The sequence below is a fragment of the Lynx canadensis genome, chromosome C1, assembly GCF_007474595.2.
Source record: "Lynx canadensis isolate LIC74 chromosome C1, mLynCan4.pri.v2, whole genome shotgun sequence".
NCBI lineage: Eukaryota > Metazoa > Chordata > Mammalia > Carnivora > Felidae > Lynx > Lynx canadensis.
The window spans coordinates 53,003,090-53,026,247 of record NC_044310.1 but is presented as its reverse complement, the minus strand read 5'-3'; the positions used below and the strand labels follow the sequence as shown (position 1 = coordinate 53,026,247).

The 23,158-nt window shown below is 40.2% G+C and overlaps 1 protein-coding gene across 1 annotated transcript in view; it reads right to left on the bottom strand.

Annotated features, from left to right (window-relative positions):
• The window catches only part of RAVER2 (ribonucleoprotein, PTB binding 2), a 92,627-nt gene extending 70,557 nt beyond the window's left edge, over positions 1–22,070 (bottom strand). The window contains exons 1-2 of the mRNA XM_030325980.1: positions 21,831–22,070; positions 1,180–1,246 (exon numbers count right to left, since the gene is read on the bottom strand). Of these exons, the coding sequence (XP_030181840.1) occupies positions 1,180–1,246; positions 21,831–22,070 (307 nt within the window). The remainder of the gene's footprint in view (positions 1–1,179; positions 1,247–21,830) is intronic.
• Between the last annotated feature and the right edge of the window lie 1,088 nt (positions 22,071–23,158).

Here is a 23,158-nt window from a genome sequence, read left to right as displayed (position 1 = left end):
TCAACATCACTCATCAGCAGAGAAATGCAAATCAAAATCATGAGATATTACCTCACACCAGTCGCCATGGTTAGTATCAAAACGACAAGAACTAAAAGTGTTGATGAGCATGAGGAGAAAAGGGAACCCTTGTGCACTGTTAATAGGAATGTAAATTAGTGCAGCCACTGTGGATAGTAGTATGGGGGTTCCTCAAAACATTGAAAATAGAAATACCATATGATTCAGTAATTCCACCACTGGGTATTTACCCAAAAAAAATGAAAACATTAATTTGAAAAGATACATGTTTGCTGCAACATTATTTACAACAAAGATATGGAAGCAATCCAAATGTCCATTAATAGATGAATGCATAGAGAAGATACGGTGTGTGTATATATATACATATATATGCACACACACATGTATATATACACACATATAACAGAATATTACTCAGCCATAAAAAAGAATGAGATCTTGTCATTTGCAACCACATGAACAGACCTAGAGGGTATATTGCTAAGTGAAACAAATCAGAGACAGAAAGATAAATACCAAATGATTTCACTAATATGTGGAATCTAAAAAAACAAATGAATAAACAAAAACAAATGGGGGGGCACCTGAATGGCTCAGGTGATGGAGCATGCAACTTGGTATCAGGGTCATGAGTTTGAGCCCCATGTTGTGCACTGAATGTGCTTTAATAAAAAAAAAAACAAACTCTTAAATACAGGGAACAAACTGGTGGTTGCCTGAGGGGACGTGGGGGAGTGGTGAGTGAAATATATAAAGGGAATTAAGAGGTACAAACTTCTAGCTATGAAATAAGTGACGGAGATGAAAAGTACAGCATAGGGAACACGGTCCATAATACTGTAATCATGTATGGTTACAGATGGTGACTACACTTACTGTGGTAATCACTGAGTAATGTATAGAATTGTGGAATCAATATGTCGTACACCTAAAAAAAAAATATGTTGTACATCTGAAACTAATATAACATTGCATGTTAATTATACTGCAATTAAAAAATAAACAATACAAAGCCTACAAAAATTTACTATAACATCACAACGTATTAGGACATTCTTTATAAAAATGAATGTTTCTAGTAAGATACATAGATACATTAATAATGCCCACATTTAGAATCAAAGTGAAACCAGATGCTTAAAAGTGAAATCTTACCTGTTCTCTTATTTCTGTCCACATAACAATACTTTAACTCATAGTCTTGTAATAAATCATGAACTTCCTGAAAGAGACAAAACACGAGTTCAAATAAACACATGAATGCAGTTAGTGGATAATCCAGCTGTATTAGCCAATCATTACTACCACCACCATCTGCCATGTACAACACCTTCCACGGATCTCCATTATTTAAATTAAAGGCATTCCAGGCCCACCAAATATAACATCAACCTACCTCTCCAACTGTATCTCCCAGTACAGGATCTGCACACAGATCCTGTTTCTGCTCTATGAGCACGATCTCATGAGGATGCCATGCACAGCCCTCATTCTGAATCTCTGCTCATGTGGATACCTTGACCTTGCATGGGACAAAGATATCAATACTTGTAAACTTCATCTGAAACCACATGCATCCTTTGAAATCCCAGTTCAAATATTCTTTCATGAAGTTTTCTCCAATTCTTTCCCACAGGACATGACTTCTCTCACCTCTACACTAACAATGATCATACTTTTTTAATGCCTGTCTTATAGAAATAATATTAAACATTTCTCTTTGTATATCACATACTGAGTTTTTAACAAGTAATACACTTATAGATGCTGTAGTACCAGCCTAGAGAATAAATACAGTTAGACTGCAAACCTAGCGATCCCTGGGTATGAAACAATAACCACCACAAGGTACACGTGTGGTTCAATTTATTTCCACTTGGCTCCCCAAGATGTTGAAACTGGCTTTCCAGTTCATTCTGTTTCCATTATCAATCCAGTCTGAACTTGCTTCTTCTGGTATGACTTTCACCCAGCTGGGGTCCTGAAAAAGCAAATTTATATTCCCAATCCTCCTGTTAAATTGATAATACTTGAGTATGGGAACTGTATTTCATAGATTTGTATAGCACCTGTACTGCTTTGCATACGCTAGGCAGTCAAACATACACTAAACTGAAAATAATTATTTTGTCATTGAATTGATATTTGGCCTTGAAAGTTTACTAATAATATACAACAGATGCAATTATTATTTTTTAAAGGAACTGGACTATCATGTAGGTGGACATTCTGATCCTGGATGGAGGGTTACAGCCAACCTGCTCTATATTGCACATAAATAAATTAAACATACACAAGTGCTGGTATGTTGAGTTCACAATAGAAGCAAATTTACTCAATGATAATAATTCTTATTATTGCCATTATTATAGCTAATATTCATTTAGCTTTTACTTAGGTACCAGAGCAAGGGTACCTCACTCCTTTTATTAAAAACCAGGAGGGGTGCCTGTGCCTGGGTGGCTCAGTCGGTTGGGCGTCCGACTTCGGCTCAGGTCATGATCTCGCGGTCCGTGAGTTCGAGCCCCGCATCGGGCTCTGTGCTGACAGCTCAGAGCCTGGTGCCTGTTTCAGATTCCTTGTCTCCCTCTCTCTCAGACCTTCCCCCATTCATGCTCTGTCTCTCTCTATCTCAAAAATGAATAAACGTTAAAAAAAAAAAAAAAAAAACAACCAGGAAACCAGAGCAGAGAAAAATCAAGTAACTTGCCAAAGTCATACTTAGTAACTTGCTGAGTGGAGATTCACCCATCAGTCTGGTTCCAGGGACCACAACCTTAACCTCTACACAATACCACCATATTCCTTCTAAAATTAATTAAAAATAGCATACTACCACTAAGAATTACAAAAGCAATATCATTAGTGCCCTAGTAAGAGATCATATGGAAACAGAAAATAAATATGTGGGCAGTTACAAATTGAGACATGTTTTCCCCTTTAACACAATGTAAGGGGGGGGGCGGGGGAAGAGTGACATAACAGGCAAAATATAAAAACATAATGTTAGGTGAAGAAAAGATAATCACCTATGGTAAGAAAGAAAAGAAAGTAAAGTTGATAATTTAGTATTCTTTATTAGTAAGTCAAAATTAGATATATTTTAAAGTACATATACTACCAATTTTGTGAAATATGGTTTGATGAGTTATGTAGTAGTATGATCAATATACGTATCTTACTATGGTAATTTTTTATCTTGTAAACTGTAATGTTTTCTTGGACTTAAAAAAAACATATAGTGTATTCATTAAGAAAGTGTAATTCTCTCAATAGCATAGCACACACATCTTGCCAATCAACTAATACTTAATATAGAAGGTGGTACGCTTTTAGTCACACAGACTTTCATCTCTCCTTTCAGTAGTTAACAGCTGTCGAGCGCCAGATTAAGAAAACATGACACTGCTCTTCACATTATCAACTATCTGTAAACAAATGACACACGTTATGTTCCTCATTCAGCTGAATTACCTGAGAGAGATCTTAAATATTCAAAGATGCATTTTGCAACTTAAAGTTTTTATTTTTAAAATACCTCTATTTAAAATTGTAACTTTTCTATGTATCAGATGTGGCATACAGATTTTGCCAGCTGGGAAACCTTAAAAGGCTTCTTGTAAAGAAAAAAAAAAAACGATTATTTTTCTCCATGCCCTGGTTGTTTTGACCCAGGCAAAAGTGGGTCACCCCTCAATTTAAGCCTTGGTAAGTTGGCCAAATTAAAAACTTAAAACCTGAAAGAGAGCCCTAACAACCATTTGCCTAAATTCCACTATGCTCTACAGAAGCACAGAACCCAAGCAACTGAAATTGTATCTCCCTATTCTAATAGCTTTATGACATTTCTATTAACTTATAAGTTAATTTTAAGGAATGAAGTAGCACCTTTGATGAAAACATTTTGTCTTCTGACCAGGAATATCAGTTACAAATTACTTACAGTAAGATAAGTTCATCAAAATTGATAGCATTAAACAGCTTTAGAAACCTATCTCCAGGCCACGTTCATTATCAGTCTCTGGAATTAAATGAAAGTTTTGCACATATGAAATATTTCCTGGGGAGAGAATTGATAGCCTTAAGGAAACCCAGCCTTAGGTTTTTTTTTTTTTTAATGTTTATTTTTGAGAAAGAGAGAATATGAGTGGGGAAGGGGTAGAGAGAGGGGGTTCAGGGGATCCAAAGTGGGCTCTGTGCTGACAGCAGAGAGCCCATTGTGGGGCTCGAACTCATCAACCACGAGATCATGACCTGGGCCGAAGTTGGGCATTTAACTCACTGAGCCACCCAGGCGCCCCAACCCAGGCTTAGTATTAAACATGAATCACATCACCTTCTAAACCCTTCTCAGACTTACTTTCATTAATTTTTTTTTTTTTTCCTAAGAAAGGCCTTCACAGATTTCAAATTCTACTTTTTTGGAACAAAAAAGGAAACATTTTTGCTAATTTGCCTTTAAAATTTTAAGTGATTTGATATTATAAAGAGATTATCTGTAACACATATTAAGTTATGAGGCATAATAATGAAATAAGCATCTAGGAACTCACCACCAAACCTAAGAGAACATTAGCAACACTGTTCCACTGACTTTTGCATTCATTTGCTAGGCTCATCCCACCCTTCCCCTATGGCTGGAGTTGCTCACTTAGGTATGCATCTCCAAACAATATGTTGTTTTACATGTTTCTGAGCTTTAGAGAAATGGTATTGTGATGCTTTTAGTTTTCTGTGCCTTGCTTTTGTATGTGTGTGCTTTGCTTTTTTTTTTTTTTTTAAGTAAGCTCCATGCCCAACTTGAGGTCCAAACTTACAACCCTGAGATCAAGAGTCAGACGCTCTACTGACTGAGCCAGCCAGGTGCCCTGTGTGCCTTGCTTTTTATACTCAATAATATGTTCCAAAAATTCACTCATGTTCCACCTGGCCATTCATCTATTCACTACTGTTTGATATTCCATTCTAGGACTATTTTTCTATCAATGAATATTTGCTTTCTAGGTTGTTGTTTTGCTACTTACATATTTTTAAAAAATTACTACCACGGCACCTGGGTGGCTCAGTCGGTTAAGCATCCAACTTTGGCTCAGGACATGATCTCATGGTTCTTGAGTTCGAGCTTTGCATCAGGCTCTGTGCTGACAGCTCAGAGCCTGGAGCCTGCTTCAGATTCTGTGTCTCCCTCTCTCTTCCCCACTCATGCTCCCTCTCATAAATAAACAGTAAAAAAAATTTAAATAATAAGAAAAAAACAGCAGATGTTGGTGAGGACGTGCAGAAAGATGATCTCTTTTGCACTGCTGGTGGGAGTGCAAACTGGTGCAGCCACTCTGGAAAACAGTATGGAGGTTTCTCAAAAGTTAAAAATAGAACTACCCTATGACCTAGCAGTTGCATTACTAGGTATATATCCAAGGGATACAGGTGTGCTGTTTTGAAGGGGCACATGTACCCAAGTGTTTATAGCAGCACTATCGACAATGGCCAAAGTATGGAAAGAGCCCAAAATGTCCATCAACAGATGAATGGATAAAGATGTGGTATATATATATACAATGGAGTATTATTTGGCAATCTAAAAGAATGAAATCTTGCCATTTGCAACAACATGGATGGATCTAGAGTGTATCATGCTAAGCGAAATACATCATTCGTATGACTTCACTCATATGTGGAATTTAAGATACAAAACAGATGAACATAAGGGAAGGGAAACAAAAATAAAATAAAAACAGGGAGGGGGACAAATCATAAGAGACTCTTAAATACAGAGAACAGAGGGTTGCTGGAGGTGCTGTGGGTGGGAGGGGGGATGCGCTAAATGTGTCAGGGGCATTAAGGAGGACACTTGTTGGGATGAACACTGGGTGTTATACATAGGGGAAGAATCACTGGAATCTACTCCTGAAATCATTATTGCACTATATGCTAACTTGGATGTAATTAAAAATAAAATAAATTAAAATAAAAGTAAATTACTACCACATTCTTATAAATTTTATATATTTCCTAGTGCTCGTGTACAAGTTTCTGAAGAAATGAAATTCCTGGGCTGCACATATGCAAATGATCATCTTTGTATGAAAGTGCCAATTTGTTTGCTGGAATGGCTGTACCAGTCTATATTCCATCAGGAGGATGTGAAAGTCCTGCTAATACATATCCCTACAATGCTTGGTGTTACCAGATACTTGTCAATTTCGTGGATATAATTGTACCTCACTGTGATCTTAACTTGTATTCCCTTGATTACTAAAGGCAGAGCTTGTGATAGTTACTTTTAGGTTGACTTGGCTATAGTATCCAGCTATCTAAACATTAATCTAAGTGCTGCTGTGAAGGATTTTATAGATGTGGTTAGTATCTACCATCAGTTTAAGTAAAGGAGACAACCTTACATAATGTGGGTGGGCCTCATCTAATCAGATGAAGGCCTTAACACCAAAAACTGAGGTTTCCTGGAGAAGCAATCCTGCCTCAAGACCGTAGCATCAAAACATGCCTGACTTTCTAGCCTGTTGGTGTGCGTGACAGATTCTAGACTTGCCAGCTCCCTCAATCAATCAATCAAGCTCTCTCTCTCTATATATATATCTGCATATAGTATAAATACATTTTAACATGAATATTATATATGTATCTCTGAAGAACTTTAACTGACGTAGGCATCTTTTCATGTTTATTTGCCATTTATTTCTCTTTCTGGAAAACACTCATCTTGGGGCGCCTGGGTGGCGCAGTCGGTTAAGCGTCCGACTTCAGCCAGGTCACGATCTTGCGGTCTGTGAGTTCGAGCCCCGCGTCGGGCTCTGGGCTGATGGCTCAGAGCCTGGAGCCTGTTTCCGATTCTGTGTCTCCCTCTCTCTCTGCCCCTCGCCCGTTCATGCTCTGTCTCTCTCTGTCCCAAAAATAAATAAACGTTGAAAAAAAAAAATTAAAAAAAAGAAAACACTCATCTTGATTGCCATTTTTCTATTGTATTTGTCTTTTAACGACTTGTAGGAGTTTTTTTTTTTTTTTTAAACATATTCTGCATACTAATCCTTTGTTGGGAACTGTATTATAAATGTATTCCCCTGCTATGTGGTCTGTTATTTTATTTGTGAATTTTTCTGGTGAAGAGAAATGTATCATTTTAATCAAGCCAAATTTATTAATTCTTTCCTTTACCATTTGTATTTTTTGTACATTAAGAAGTCCTTTCCTGAGGCAGGTGGGTGGCTTGCACAGATAAGCCTCTGACTCTTGGCTTCAGCTCGGGTCATAATCTCACAGTTGGTGAGCTCAAGCCCCACTTCGGGCGAGCATGAGCCCCTGCATGGGGTGAGCATGAGCCCTGCTTTGGGTGAGCCCCACTTCTCTCCCTCTCTCTGCCCCTTGCTCACCTTCACCCCCCACACTCAAAAAAAAAAAAAAAAAAAAGAAATCCTTTCCTACCCAAGTCCTAAAGACATTTTGTGTTCCAACGATTTTTAAATTTCCCTGTTGCTTATCAGTTTTCAGTCTGTTAGCCATATTATGCTAGCTACAATTTCCAGTACAATCTGGAATGGAAGTGATGCTGACACTGCTCCTAATCTCAGAGGGAAAGTTCTCAGTAGTTCACCATTGAATATGATGGCTTTGGGTTTTCTAGATAATCTTCAAGTTTGAGTTCTCTTCTATTCCTGATTCCTATGAATTTTTATTAGGAATGAGTGTTAAATTTTATCAAATGCTTTTTTTGCATCACTCGTGATGCCTTAAGTTCCATCTTCGTGCCAATGATCTCTAAATTCTTATTTCCACTTTCAAACCTCTCTCTTAGGCTCCAAACCTAGATATGCTATTGCTTGCTTAGAACTGCATTTGCATGTTCCACATCAGGTAATAATTTTTTTTGGCCCAATGGAGGGTCTATCATATATTATCTTTCATGATACTGCCTGAGTAAATGTGGTATTAATTTTAACTTTGGTAAAATTTTAGCAACTGTAAATGGAGCTATTATGTTGGGAAGTTCATTTGAATACAAACTTTTTGCCAGGGGAACATTCTAACTTTGTCTAAAAAAATTAATACACTTTTAGCTTTTCTTATTATCAAAATAGTAATAATAATGATAATTTACAGAGTGCTCACTGTATCCCAGGCAATTTATAGATATTATCTCATTTAATCCTATTTAACCCAGATTAGCTAGATTTTAAAGCTGGATTTTATTATCCAGATTTTAAATTTTTTTTTTTCAACGTTTATTTATTTTTGGGACAGAGAGAGACAGAGCATGAACGGGGGAGGGGCAGAGAGAGAGAGGGAGACACAGAATCGGAAGCAGGCTCCAGGCTCTGAGCCATCAGCCCAGAGCCCGATGCAGGGCTCGAACTCACGGACCGCGAGATCGTGACCTGGCTGAAGTCGGACGCTTAACCGACTGCGCCACCCAGGCACCCCAATTATTATCCAGATTTTAAAGATGAGGCCATTGAGGCCTAGAAAAGTATAGTGACTTACAGTATAGACAGTATGCGATTGATCTAGGATTCAAACCCAGAATAACAGACTCTAGAGCAAACACTGTGAACTACTAAACTATATTGTATCTTAAGTATCAGCACTACAAAAATAAAGTCTAAGAAATATACATTCCCATCACATTTCTAAAACTTACTGCATCACTGACCTCCTAACCTTAGAATGAGGATTAGGCCAAGAACAAAGTTTGAAAGATAAAAACAAAAACAACATAGTGTTACTTTTTGACAGCTAGAAATAAGACTGGGTTAATTATTTCAATGGATCCTCATTTCCCTTAAAGTAAAATCCAAACTCCCTAATATGGCTTATAAATGTTTCATCATCTGGTCCTCATATAGCCTTTCTCTAGTGCTTGTACACATTTAGGGGAGGGAAGTGGATGCACACAGCAGACAGCAAGCTCTCTGGGGTCTTTTCTTCTGAGGATCCTTCTCCTGCTGGATCAGGGCCCCACCCTTACAGCCTTGTTTAACCTTAATTACTTCCACAGAAGCCCCATCTCCAAATATAGCCACACGGTGAGGGGAGGGGGGCTAGGTCTTCAACATATGAATTTGGAGGAACACACACATTCAGTCCATAACAGGTGCCTTCATGAAATGGCTGGTTCCAGGGCTGAAGCACAGAAAGTGCAAAATAAGCTGCAACATCTTATGTTGAAAACAAAGGAAATGCTTGGCAAAGGATGGGGACATGTACAAGGACCTCAGACCCTTCCCATAAGTGTGTGCTGGAATTAGTGACTTGTGTCCAAGGAATCGTGAATGGGAAAGATTGTGTCTTTACAGGAATGACACAGAAGACATCAACATCACTGGTAGTAAGTCACATTCTCCCTGAAATGATATCAGAAGTACACCTCACCTCTACGGAATTCTTACCAAAATTCCATAACCCTAATCTCTCATGAGAAAAACATCATACAAACCAGCGTGGAGGGGCATTCTAAAAGATATCTAACCAAAGCTGTCAAGGTCATAAAAAGCAAGGAAGAGAAACTGATGCAGAATGGAGACCAATGGGACATAGTGACTGAGTGCAATGTGGGCCCCTGAATTGGATCTTGGAACAGAAAGACGACATAAGTGAAAAAACTAATGAAATCCAAAGACTGAAGTTCTGTTAATAATAATGTACCAATGTTAATGTCTTAGTCCTCACTAACGTACCTTGAGTATATAAGATGTAACATGAATGGAAACTGGGATACATGGGAACTCTATCTCATATCTTTGCAATTTTTTCTGTAAACCTAAAATTATTGCAAAATAAAAGACTGAAGAAGAGGACATAGGAGCCAGCTTGAAGAAGCTCCCACTGCTCAAATCTAAAACAATTTAAGCATGAAAATAAGTAATTAATGAAGTATAACCCATTGAGCAACATAGAACCCATGAGCCTATTTTTAATATAAATAAATAAATTGAACACTTGAAAGGGAATAGAATATTTACACAGTCTTAATTAAAGTATCCTCCTTTTGGGGCGCCTGGGTGGCGCAGTGGGTTAAGCGTCCGACTTCAGCCAGGTCACGATCTCGCGGTCCGTGAGTTCGAGCCCCGCGTCGGGCTCTGGGCTGATGGCTCGGAGCCTGGAGCCTGTTTCCGATTCTGTGTCTCCCTCTCTCTCTGCCCCTCCCCCGTTCATGCTCTGTCTCTCTCTGTCCCAAAAATAAATAAACGTTGAAAAAAAAAATTTTTTTTAAGTATCCTCCTTTAAAATCCTTATTGATTACAAAGGGAAATCTCTGCATGGAGAAGATACCACTTTAATAAAAGTCAAAATGATCAAAGTTAATTTTACCAACAATGAGCCAAAATCTAAAATGTGTACCACCCTGTCCTGCCAAGGATACCTCACTTGAATCTAATCATGAAGAAATATCAGACAACTTCAAGTTGAAGGACATCCTACAAAATAACTGACCCATCTCATCTTCAAAAGGGTCAAGGTCATAAAAGCCAAGCAAAGACTAAGGACTTATTCCAGGCTAAAAAAGACTAAAAAGACACAACTAAGTGCAATACATAATTCTGAACTGGATCCTTCCACGATGAAAGACATTAGTGGGATAACATTAGATCCAAAGCAGTTATCCTAGTGATTTGAGGATTAGGTGGCAGTTATTTTTACTTTCATAGTAGTGATGTAGTTATGTCAGAAAATGTCCAAATTTGTAGGAAATACACAATGAAGGACTCAGGGTGGTAAAACATCATGGCGGTACTCACTCTCAAACAGTTCAGGGAGAAAAGTTCTTTGTATTGTACTTTTCTGTATGTTTGAGATTTCAAAACTTTCCAGATTCACATGTTCTTGTTTCTTGCCATTACCTATACTCTAGATAAGGCTGTAAAAAGCCCACAGGATATAAAGTCAGGGAAATGGAGACGAATCTGCACTCAAAAGCAAGCAGTTAAACTTGTGGGTAACAGAAGATCCAAAGTCCAGAAAATAAAAGCTGGGAGCTAAGAGAAGAAAATTACAGTAGTGGGTTGAGGAAAGATATAAAGCCCAACTGGCTGGGGCAAAAGGGGTGGGATGAAGTAGGTCAAGGTGACAGGAAGAGAGGCAAAGTATACGCATACAAATACAGGCTTGAACAAATTCAATGAGTTGTAATGCTCTTTTGGCATTCCTGTGGTAACAAACAGTTAACAGAAAGCTTCAAACACAAGGAAAATGCATGAGTACAGGGGAGTGAGAAATAAGTTCACAAACCTAACGATAACGATAGTAAAAATAAGCACAGAATTAGGCACTAAATGCATGAAAAACAAGTTTAAGAGCCCACAATGAGCTAGGGACTCAGAAAACTAAAAAAAGAGAGAAACTTCTTTCTTATCAAATACTTATTGTGAAGAACACTGAACAGCACAATGGGCAACTGTCTTCCCATGTTTTAAAGAGAAATATTCTTGGGGCGCCTGGGTGGCTCAGTTAAGCATCCGACTTCAGCTCAAGTCATGATCTCACGGTTTGGGGGTTCGAGTCCCACATTGGGCTCTGTGCTGACAGCCCAGAGCCTGGAGCCTGCTTCGGACTATTCTATGTCTCCCTCTCTCTCTGCCCCACCCCTGCTCACGCTCTCTCTCTCAAAAATTAATAAACATTTAAAAAATGTTTTAAATTTTTAAAAATAATAAAGAGAGGGGCGCCTGGGTGGCGCAGTCGGTTAAGCGTCCGACTTCAGCCAGGTCACGATCTCGCGGTCCGTGAGTTCGAGCCCCGCGTCAGGCTCTGGGCTGATGGCTGGGAGCCTGGAGCCTGTTTCCGATTCTGTGTCTCCCTCTCTCTCTGCCCCTCCCCCGTTCATGCTCTGTCTCTCTCTGTCCCAAAAATAAATAAACGTTGAAAAAAAAATTTTTTTTAAAAATAATAAAGAGAAACATTCTTCGTATCAGTCTCTGACATTTAGTACATGTTAAGGAGAAAATAATACACTGCAATTCCTTGTAAACCTCCGTGCCAGGCATAGTGCCTCAAGTGTCCATTGGTACTGCTGGGGAGGCTGGAGAAGAATGAGCTTTTACAACAAACATGAAGTGACTCAGTTGACTTTTTTAAGAAAGAAAATTAAGGAGCTTGATTTATATTCTTGCCCAGATGGAGGATCTGGCATAAACATGGCCCACAACAGATTCGGATGAAAACTCTTTGAGCTCTGGATCTGCTCAAATGGTCCATACTCACGTGAAGTCCCAAAAATATGACCAAATTATATTAGCCTGGAAAGGCACTTCTCAACCTGGGTCTATAATTCCCCAGTGAGATCAGGCGTAAGTTACAAGAGATCCATAATCTCTTGAAATTACATGCAAATTTCTACGTGTCTAGGAATATTAAGCATTTTTCCTGGAGAGAGCGTTTATGGCTTTCAACCTACTCATAAGCCATAAACAGTTGACTGATTGAATTATAAGTAAATGGAGTAACATCACTGCCAAAAAAGCCAGCACAATCTTACAATGCAAAATTTCTTCATTGTGCAAATCAGTCATGAATACTTGAGTATGTCAAACATATTAAAAGAAGTCTAAAATTTTAGAACAAAGTAGGCGGGTAATCCTGTTTTAAATTTCCCTTGGAACAATGTGTCAGGCTCTAGGTGAAATATTTGTGACACAAAGGTAAATATTACATAATTCCTGTCCTTTGGAGGACACGCTACAGTGTGTGTGGAGAAGAATTGTAAGTATAATACAGTGTAGGATAAGAATATGAGCTTTGGAACCAAACAGACATTAGTCTTTTTACCTTACCACTAATTAGTGGAATGACCTTTGGCAAACTGCTTAACATCAATTTTGCATCTGTTTCCCTATCAATAAAATGGAAATGAGAAATTCTGATTTTTTAAAAAAATTTTTTTAATGTTTATTTATTTTTGAGACAGAGAGAGACACAGCATGAGCAGGGAAGGGGCAGAGAGAGAGGGAGACACAGAATGTGAAGCAGGCTCCAGGCTCTGAGCTGTCAGCACAGAGCCCGATGGCGGGGCTCAAACTCACGGACCGCGAGATTGTGACCTGAGCTGAAGTCGGGCACTCAACCAACTGAGCCACCCAGGCGCCCCGAGAAATTCTGATTTTACAGTCTTGAAATGAGGGGTAAGTATCGTGTAAACAAAATACAACATACAGTGTCTGGCAATAGTAAGCACCCAATGAACAAAATTTTTTATTGTTGCTACAGATATCTAAAGGAGAGAGAAATTTATTCTTGCAGAGGGATTACTGGAAGATCTCAATTAGACAACCATACTCAATTTTGGGTGCCACATTTTAAGATATACGATAACAAAGTAGTAGTGGTGTGCATTCAGGGAAAAAGAATTAAGTCTGTGAGGAAATTTGGACTCATATCCGAAAAACTAGTGGTTTGAAGGAATTGAAGTTGTAAGTTAAAAACAATATGACAAATTCTCTATTATGGGAGGGGAAAAGCTGGATCAAGAAATCAAAATTTCAGGGAAATTAATTTTACATATTCAGTATAAATAAGACACTAAAGCTGTCTGAAGGTAAAGTAGGATACTTTACTAAGCAGTGATGTCTTTGAAAGTAAAGGTGTTAAAAGTTCACGGGTTGAGAACTTTAAATTGGATTTATTTATGCAGTAAGCAAAAGAGTTAGATAAAATATCTTCTATCATCCCTTCCAATACTGAGATTTTACTTTGTTTTTTTTTTTTTTTACTTCTATATTAATTAGCATACTATTGGTTGGTAGTAACGTAAGACCCAACTTGAAATCCATGAAATAAAAGGAATTAGTGGCTTGCATATGTATGAAATCCAGAACTAAGTTTCAGATATAGCTTGACCAGGGCTCTAGCTCAGCTTTTCTCTCTCTCTCTTTTTCCTCCACCTCAGTCCAATCCCCCTTTGGATGTCTGCTCTGTCCTCAGATAGCCAGCAGCAATCAGGGCAATGTGCCTCTGCATTCGTATCCAGTAGGAAGAAAGAGAACTCCTTACCTTAACAAGCAAACAAAAGTCCTAAGCTTCTTGTTATATTGGGTTGAAGCAATCACTACAGTCAAGGAACGATGATACACTGACTGGCTTAGGGGGCCCATGCTTTAATTCTCATGCCAAAAGGGAAGAACACTGCTTATTGGTTTATGTCACCCAAGCCAATGGGGTGACTTCTATCAAATGGACTCAAGTCATATAATGGCTAAATAATGAGGGAGGGAAAGAGCCTCAAAGGAAAATCTCGGTTCTATGAGGAAAGACAAGAGAAAGAAAGGAAACTGGGTAGGCAACAGCATCAGGTTCTGAGCAAGAAATATCACATACTCAAAAACTAAATAATTGAATTTTTTTTAATGTTTTCACTTTTGAGAGAGAGAGTGCGAGCGAGCACGTGCAAGTGGGGGCGGGGGGGGGGTGGGCAGAGAGAGAGAGGGAGACACAGAATCCGAAGCAGGCTCCAAGCTCTGAGCTTGTCAGCACAGAGCCCCCCCGTGGGGCTCAAACCCACAACCTGTGATATCATGACCTGAGCTGAAGTTGAATGCTCAACCAATTGAGCCACCCAGTCACCTCAAAGAGAATTTTTTAAAGACACTATCTACAAAGGCTTAAAAATTAAAAAAAAACTATGGTTAACAACAGTCTCCCATAACCCCTGGCAGAGGGATTATGATTACAACAACCCAAAGAGCTTAGTTGGATGGTGTGCCACTGGAAAGGAACTGTGACCTTTGAAAGAGGAAACAGCCAACCCAAGGTATCCTGGTAGAAAGGGAGCTGGGTGAATAAATGCTCCAATCTAGCTCTCTTTCACCCTTTAATCTCCCACTGGTGGCTCTGGCCAAATGGAACCAGAAATTAGAGGATGAGAGAGCCTGGTTAGTGCAATCTACAGTAAGATAAGCTGCCCAGGACACAGGTGAGAAGGATGGAGACAGATATGGAAAAACAAATGAACGATATTCAGCACAGCGACCAAGGACAATCATCTGCAGATAATCATAAGCCAAAATATACAGACAAGCATTCCAGGTGGTCTGAATTTCCCACTTCTCATTTATTACCCCTCTCCATACACATCATCCTCTTAGACAAGGCAACTGCCTCCCCAGGCAAACAAAATACAGCGCCAAGGTTTCAGACAAGCAATCATAGAACATTTAAATTTAGAATTTTGTTTTCTCTATTTGCATTTTAACCTTCTTTTGTCTTGTTTCAGCTGGTCTAAGTAGAGCTAAGCATAAAACTTTCTGCCCACAGTTAAGAAATGGGTTCTGAAAGCTCCTAAGGACTGCTGGCTACAAAGCAGGGAAGATAAATCCAAACAGAAGTAGTAAGGGACAAAATTCAGGGGGCCAGAGGGACCCCTTTTCAGCAACAGCCTTCCATCAGAGATGATCTCATTTAATGCTTCCCTGATGTTCGTGATCTTGTTTGTTTAAAGAGCAATTGCCATAAGTACAGCTTTCTTGAGCGTGGCCATAAGGCACAAGTGTACCCGTCAATGACTTGAAGCTGGAAGAGGCTGTTGGTGCACAAAGCTGTTTAGATGTTATTGTACTATTTAGAACCAGCTTAAACTTCAGAAGCATCAGAAACCTCAAATAGCTGTTAAGGTGCTAACCGACAACACTAAACACCATCTGCCATGTTATTCTATGGGAAAACACGTTACAAGTCCAAAAAATAATTTATAAACATAAGCTGGTCATTAATTAGGAAATGGCCTATAAATCACCTGAGATTTCTTTAGACTGCTTGTTAACATCCAGCATCGTGACACTGACCACAAAGGACTCCTCTTCTTGAATATGTTTTCAGAGCAGAGAACAAGCATTGCTGAAACACTCTGCAAGAAATCCTGCCAAGACAGAAACTTACCGAGCCAGGGGCAACCCAGAAGTCTTGAAGATGTCCCTCTAGCAGCTTTCAGTGTCCTTGTTACATTGGGAATAATAAAGCATACAGAAAAGAACCCATCATGCAATTCTGATTAACTACACTAGGAAACAGATAACTTTTAACTTGTGTAAACTACGCTAAGTAACTACACTAAGAATAACAACTTATCAAGAATGCAAAATGGTATTCTCAATAAGAAAAAGAATATTTTCAAAATGTAAAAATATCCCAGTATTATTAGGAAAAAGTGAGTAATTGTGCTCTTGTGAAAAGAGACAGTAATTACTGATTATTAGAGAAAACAAATAATGTATATTTTTAAATCTCACAGTTAGGGGTGCCTGTGAGACTCACTTGGTTAAGTGTCCAACTTCAGCTCAGGTCAAGATCTCATGATTCGTGGGTTTGAGCCCCACGTCAGGCTTTGTGCTGACAGCTCAGAGCCTGGAGCCTGCTTCTGATTCTGTGTCTCCCTCTCTCTGCCCCTCCCCTGCTCTCTGCCTCTCTCAAAAATAAATAAACACTAAAAAAATTATTTTAAAAAATCTCACAATTGGGGCACCTGGGTGGCTCAGTCGGTTAAGCGTCCGACTTCGGCTCAGGTCATGATCTCACAGTTCGTGAGTTCGAGCCCCGCGTCGGGCTCTGTGCTGACAGCTCAGAGCCTGGAGCCTGCTTCACATTCTGTGTCTCCCTCTCTCTCTGCCCCTTCCCTGCTCATGCTGTGTCTCTCTCTGTCTCAAAAATAAACAAACATTAAAAAAAATTTTTTTTAAATCTCACAATTAATGAACACAAAATATGTGAGAAAATGCTATAGGTTTCTGACAAATACAAAAGAAACACAGGAATAAGTAGCTTTTAAGAAGAAAAAAAAAGAAGAAAATTAACTGGAACTTTCTACCTTTGGTGGTTTGTGATTCTAAAAAGTGCTTAGTTGATAATACTATGCTTTGAAATGGACCTCGGTGAATTAACCATCAAGGCTTCTCATTAACTATTATAATAGAGTACTTCAAAATGAAAGTTAATAACGCCCCGAGTGAGACAATACAACGTTTTGTTTCTATTACTAACCTTGGCTGTTAGCCCTAAGCCCTTCACATTTTCTCTTAATTACACAATAAAGTCTCTTCCAGATTCTAACTTCTAAACAAAAACAAAACACATGTACACATACATAACATTTAGGAGAAAACTGAGTGAATTCAAACAGCATAGAGAATAAATACCACTATCTTCTCCATTTTGAAACCCCAGTAACAATTCTTTTGAAACAGAACCAGGTTAACCAACAAATGTAAACAATCTATAGAAAGTGCAACAAAAACACATATTAGAACATTACCTTAAAATAAAATTCTAAGTTCATCGTTGCAAAAGACTATCCACAGACACACATTCACAACGGCTATTCTGAATAAGAACCAGCATTTAACACTGTTTATTATTCACTATAATTATTAGAAATGTTATTTGTTATAAAATAATCACTAAAGTTACATTCCAAAACACAAACATTCAAAGACATTTCTATAAATATTCAAATCACAATGTTCTGAAACACTTCGGCATGTAGGTAGGTTGATAAGGCTACAGCAGAATCCAAGGCATGACTAACAAGAAAGGAGACTGCAAATGTAGGCAGGGGCCAAGTTACAAAAACCCTAGAATCTTATATTTCTATCCTATTATGTCATGCCTTTCAACACAAGGTCTGAGTACTCCATGGTAATAAAGGAGCACAGAAAAACACAGGATGGGGCGCCTGGATGGCTCAGTTGGTTAAGCGTCCGACTTCAGCTCAGGTCAAGATCTCATGATTTGTGGGTGTGAGCCCCCCATCAAGCTCTGTGCTGACAGCTCAGAGCCTGGAGCCTGCTTCTGATTCTGTGTCTCCCTCTCTCTCTGCCTCTCCCTTGCTTCTCTCTCTCTCTCAAAAATGAATAAACATTAAAAAAAATTATAGGATAAATATGTGCATCTTCCATGTCAAGTTTACGAGAAAAAGTTGGAAGCCAGTGAAACAAGTTTAAGTCATTGTTTTTACATTAAATCCAAGTTTACTAGAACATAAAATTAACACGAATTTTTCAGTCAGAACATGAAGCTTCAAAGCAATTTCACTCTTGGAATAAGCTAATTGAGTTTCACTATTCCTTATGATTTGAGGAAAAGAGAGAAGTTGAGGGACATTTGAGGAAAATTTTGAGAATGTAGAGCTAAACTTTTCCTTCTCTTTTTTCCCCTTTTTCTCTTTTGAGAATGCAGAGCTAAACTTTTCCTTTCTTCTCTTTTTTCTCTTTTTCTTTTTGTAGTAGAGTGACATTCTTGGATTTGTGCTTTGAGGAGTTCTCTCAAGGGAAGCAATAAGCAGGATGGGCTAAAACATAAGACACAGGACAATAATGAGGGTAGATGACAAACAGAAAAGTTGTAATAAGTCTAGGCAAGAGATGACAAAGGGCATGAGCCAGAGCTGAGACTATGAAAACACAGAGGGCTAAGAGGATTCGAGAAAACATAGGAGACCAACCAGACAGCACCTGACTGCACTGTAACTATTCAATGAGACAGCTTCTGAGAACTGTTTTTACCTAAAATTAAAATTTGAGTAAGATTTATGAAAATCAAGTTTAATAAAGAAAACACCCTTGCTTTAAAAACGTTCAAAGAGTATTACTAGGCTCCTACTAATCAGTTAGCAATGTAACTTTTCTAGAGACATAACTATACAGCTTGAGAACTAGAGTGAGGAATGGCCTTGATCTTTAATGTAATATTCTAGAATAAATGAATGAATGAACCTAGAGAGTCTTCTAGAAAAGAACAAGAATTTGAGCATTTAAAATATCTTACTACTTAATAACTGAACAAAAAATAGTAACCTTTTCTTAAACCATATTAGTTGTTTCATAAGGAGTAAATTGGTAGTTTAGCCAAGCAAAATGCTAAAAGGCACAACAGAAAATTAAAGTTAAATCCTCATTTTTTAAGTTGACAGTAAGCTGCAGCCACTGAGAAAGACATTAGAATTAGACATTAGAATTTTTAAGGGAAATAAAAGATAAAATATAAAAAAATCCTTGCAGAATATATTCATAAAATTACAATTTAAGAGTAGATTAAGTGTATGTTAATTTTATTCAACCAATAAAAATAGCTATTCTCAATCTAATTAATCTAAAGACTTTCAACTGCTTTTAAAAATTAGCATTCTTTGGTCTACTGTACTTAATTAACACAGACCACTGACAGTTATGATTGTGATCAGAAAACCAGCAGAAATACAAGTATAGAAGATGACAGAAAAAAAAAACACTACTCAAATGTACACTGACATGTTTAGATTTTAAAACTACATATCAGAAATATTAAAAACATTTTATAATATAAATCAGAATAGAAAAAAAATGCTAGAACAAGTCTGGAAATTAATCTCTAGTTCCTAACAACTTTTGTTTTTAGATGAAACTCTTCAATTCTCAAAATATGTGGCATAAGTATTTAACGTAAAACTTTAAGATACTTGACAGCAAGTATCTTAACTCATCTAGATCTTACTCCAATTTTATTCAATAGTTTATACTTACTACTTTACAGAAAATTCCAAAATTTAGGCTAAAGATAAAGTCATAACAGAGAAAGAATACCTCAAAAATACAAATCAGTAGAATTCTCAAAAAACCTCCATTCATCACTAATACCAATTAAAACGGTTCCCATGTTTGGACCCTTTTATTTATTTATTTTCATTGCTCTTAATAAGGGAAATGAGAGATACCAAAAGAAAAACAAGAATAGAGCAAACTGTCCAGACTTTTGTGTCTAAATATTTTTAGAATGCAAGGGAATGTGGTAACAAAAGAAAATTAAGACACTTCTCCATCTCCCTTTTCCTAGATTACACACAGAGCTGCTTATGCCTTCAACTTTTTTTTAATGCCACCTGCTTCTTCCAGGCCTCCCTCTTACTGACCCCTTGCTGTCTTCTATTTGCATGGGTAGGGGAAATTTGCTTCTATGAAATCAGCCTATTGCAGGTGTTCTTACAGGTAGCATCACAAAATCTTACCTGACATATGGGAAGTGGACAATGATGGAAAGAGCTGAAGGAGGGATGAGCTATATCGTATTGACAGAGTCTTTTTACATTGCGTTTTGAAACAAAATGGCCCCTCATGCATATGGATTATAAGGTTATATGCTCTCATTTATTGTGAATGGCTATGTAAGGTCTATTTACAAAATAGTGAGGCACTGCTCTCATTATTTTACAGGTCTTACTGCAATCATCAATCACCAGCCCACTTACAATTCCCGGTATCCCCTTATAGAAGGAACTACATAAATCTACCCAAATCTGCCACCACCAGGACAGCCTACCCTCCTCCATCCACACGAAATATATAAATTCAAGCTATATATGAAATATACACAAACATCTAGACAATTAAGAAACACTGAAGAATCAGACATGGCTTTTTTTTTTTTTTTTGGTAAAACAAAAATACATATGTATACATAGACATAGGGAAAGGAAGAAGAATAGTACCTTATGTTAACAATGGCTGTCTTTAAATATCAGAAATACGTAAATTTTTCCTTGCCACTGGTGACAACATGGATGGACCTGCAGGGTATTATTATGCTAAGTCAAATAAGTCAGACTGAGAAAGACAAATGCCATGTGATTTCACTTATATGTGGTATCTAAAAAACAAAAGAACAAAACAGAAACAGACTCATAGACACACAGAACTTGGTGGTTGCCAGAAGGAACAAGGCGGGGGGAGGGGATGGGTGAAACAGGTGAAGGAGATTAAGAGGTACAAACTTCCAGTTAGAAGTACCTCACGGGCAGGAGAAGAGCTGTATCGGGAAACCAGTCCAGAACACTGTAATAACTTTGTATGGTGACAGATGGTAACACTGTAGTGAGCAATACCTATTGTACAGAAATGTCCAATCACTATGTTGTACACCTGAAACTAATATAACCATTGTGTTAACTATAGTTCAATTAAAGAGAAAAAGCACAGGTGATTTCTATTTCCCCTCTTTGCGCTTTTCTGTATTTTTTCCCTTTTCTACAACGAGGATGTAGACTTTGGCAATAAGGAGGGGGGGAGGGTAAAAAGATGCAGTTTCTGATCTTAAAGCAACAGTTAATCTGGATCAAAGACACAAAGTAGCCTATCTTTAAGCCTCCTCAGAGTCACTGAGTAACAAATCCTCCAGTACTTGGCATGACAGAAGGTGGCCACAAGGTTCCCCAAAGCGCAGCGATAACCTCTCCATTCCGGGGCCTTGGTAAACCGGGGGGGGGGGGGGGGGGGGGGCGGGGACGGGGGCAGAGTTCTTTCATACAAACTTGGGCAAGTGCTTCTGCAACAGCAAAACTCACTTTGAGCTCTCCCGTGACCCCGCCCCCCACGGCACACCCAAGGCCGGAGGACCCCAGGGGGGAGCCCTCTGCCCCTCCCAAGGTGGCCCCGAAAACTTAGCCCCCCACAACTGTGCTCCTCGGCTCACTTCCACTCTCCTTCACTTCCTTTCGCCTACTCTTTCCCCGACTTCTCTCCTCCCACACTCACCCAAGGGCCACAGGGGAAGGAAAGAGCGGGGCGGACTGAGGGCAGCCACCCCCGATTCCCGTGACCTTGGACCAGCCGATTCGCCTCTCGGAGCCTCAGTTTCCTAATGTGCCACCCGGCCTGGGGGCCGCAGCTCGGAAGCCTGGGGGCTTTGCAAAATCCACAGACGGTTCTAACTCTGCAGCGACGCCCTCCTTCCCTCCACCGTTCAGGCGCCGGGCACCAGCTCCGACACCCCCGCGCAGCTTCCCTCGGAAGCCCTGACCTGATGTCCCCGGGACGGGCCGCCTCAATGTCCTATCCTCGTACCTGGCAGCTGCTGTCCTGGGGCAGGTTTTTCACCAGGATTTTCCTGCGGTTGCTCAGCTCCCGGCGCATCCGCTGCAGCCGCGCGGCGACCTCCTCGGGGTGCAGCGCGCTGGGCGCGGGGCCCCGGGCAGGGTCCTCGCTGGCGCCGGCGGAGGGCCCCGGCCCCGACCCCGACCCCGACCCCGCCGCGCCGCCCAGGCCCGCGCCCCCCTCGCCGCTGCCGCCTCCCGCCGCCGCCATCTTCCCGGGCGCCCCGCGGCTGCGGGCTCCTCCGGAGGCTCGAGGGGAAGCGGAGAGAGAAAGCGGGAGGAGGCCCGGGCGGGGGCGAGGCGGGCAGAGGCCGCAGAGTGGGCCCGGCCGCGAGGGGGAGGGAGGCGGCGCCGCAGCCAGCAGCCGGCGGGCGGGAGAGGAAACCTGAGCGCCGAGGAGGAGCCCGAGAACCACCTCGCGGGAACCTCCCCCTCGGCCCCCAGCCCCCGCGCACGGGCGGCGCCCATCCCTCTCGCCCGCCCGCCCGCCCGCCCTGCGCGCGGGTGGGGGCCCGGGCGCCGCCACCCGGACACCTGTGCGGCCGCGAGTGGGCGGGCGGGCTCCCCTCCTCGCGAGGCCGTAGTGAACGCCGGGGCTTGGGCTCTGGGGATGCGGCCCCTTAGCGGCAGCTTCCCCGGGTGGCGGCTCGAACCCTGCGCGGCCCCTCCACGTGACACCCAGCTGCCCCGGGCTCTCCTCGAAACTCCCGCGCTGGGGCGGCTCGGGGGCTGTAGACGCCGGTTCGGGCTCCCCAAACCCGGGGAGGTGCCCTGCAGGCTCCCGGACCTTAACCTTTTGTGCTCAAGATGTGCATATGTGGCAAAGAAGTTTGAGTTTACGATGAAAAATAAAATTTGAGATTTTCTAGGTAGGACAAAGATATTCTGGAGGAAATGTTATGTATTTGGAAAAATCGGATAGCAAAGTATTTTGCTAGCTGTGCACGAGAAAGCCTGTGCTCCTCACCCGTCCCTGTCGGAAACTACTAAAATGTAAAAAGCCTGGATGGTTGCACATACAACATTATAAAGCGATCCTGAAACAAAGACTAACATGGAAGAGGAGTTACGGCAGGGGGTTGGAGAACACCCTAATTGAAACTGGGAGAGTGACATTGTAGAACTAGATTAGGCCAAAGTGATGTTATCAGATCAAACCATCAGCACCCTTTGGCGCCAGCCCAAATGAGTATCAGCAGAGAGGACTACGCATCTAAGTGTGTAGCATGCAAATTTATTTGTAAAACACATAAACCCTGTTTAACACCAGTATTATTCCGATAGGGGAAAATATTTTAG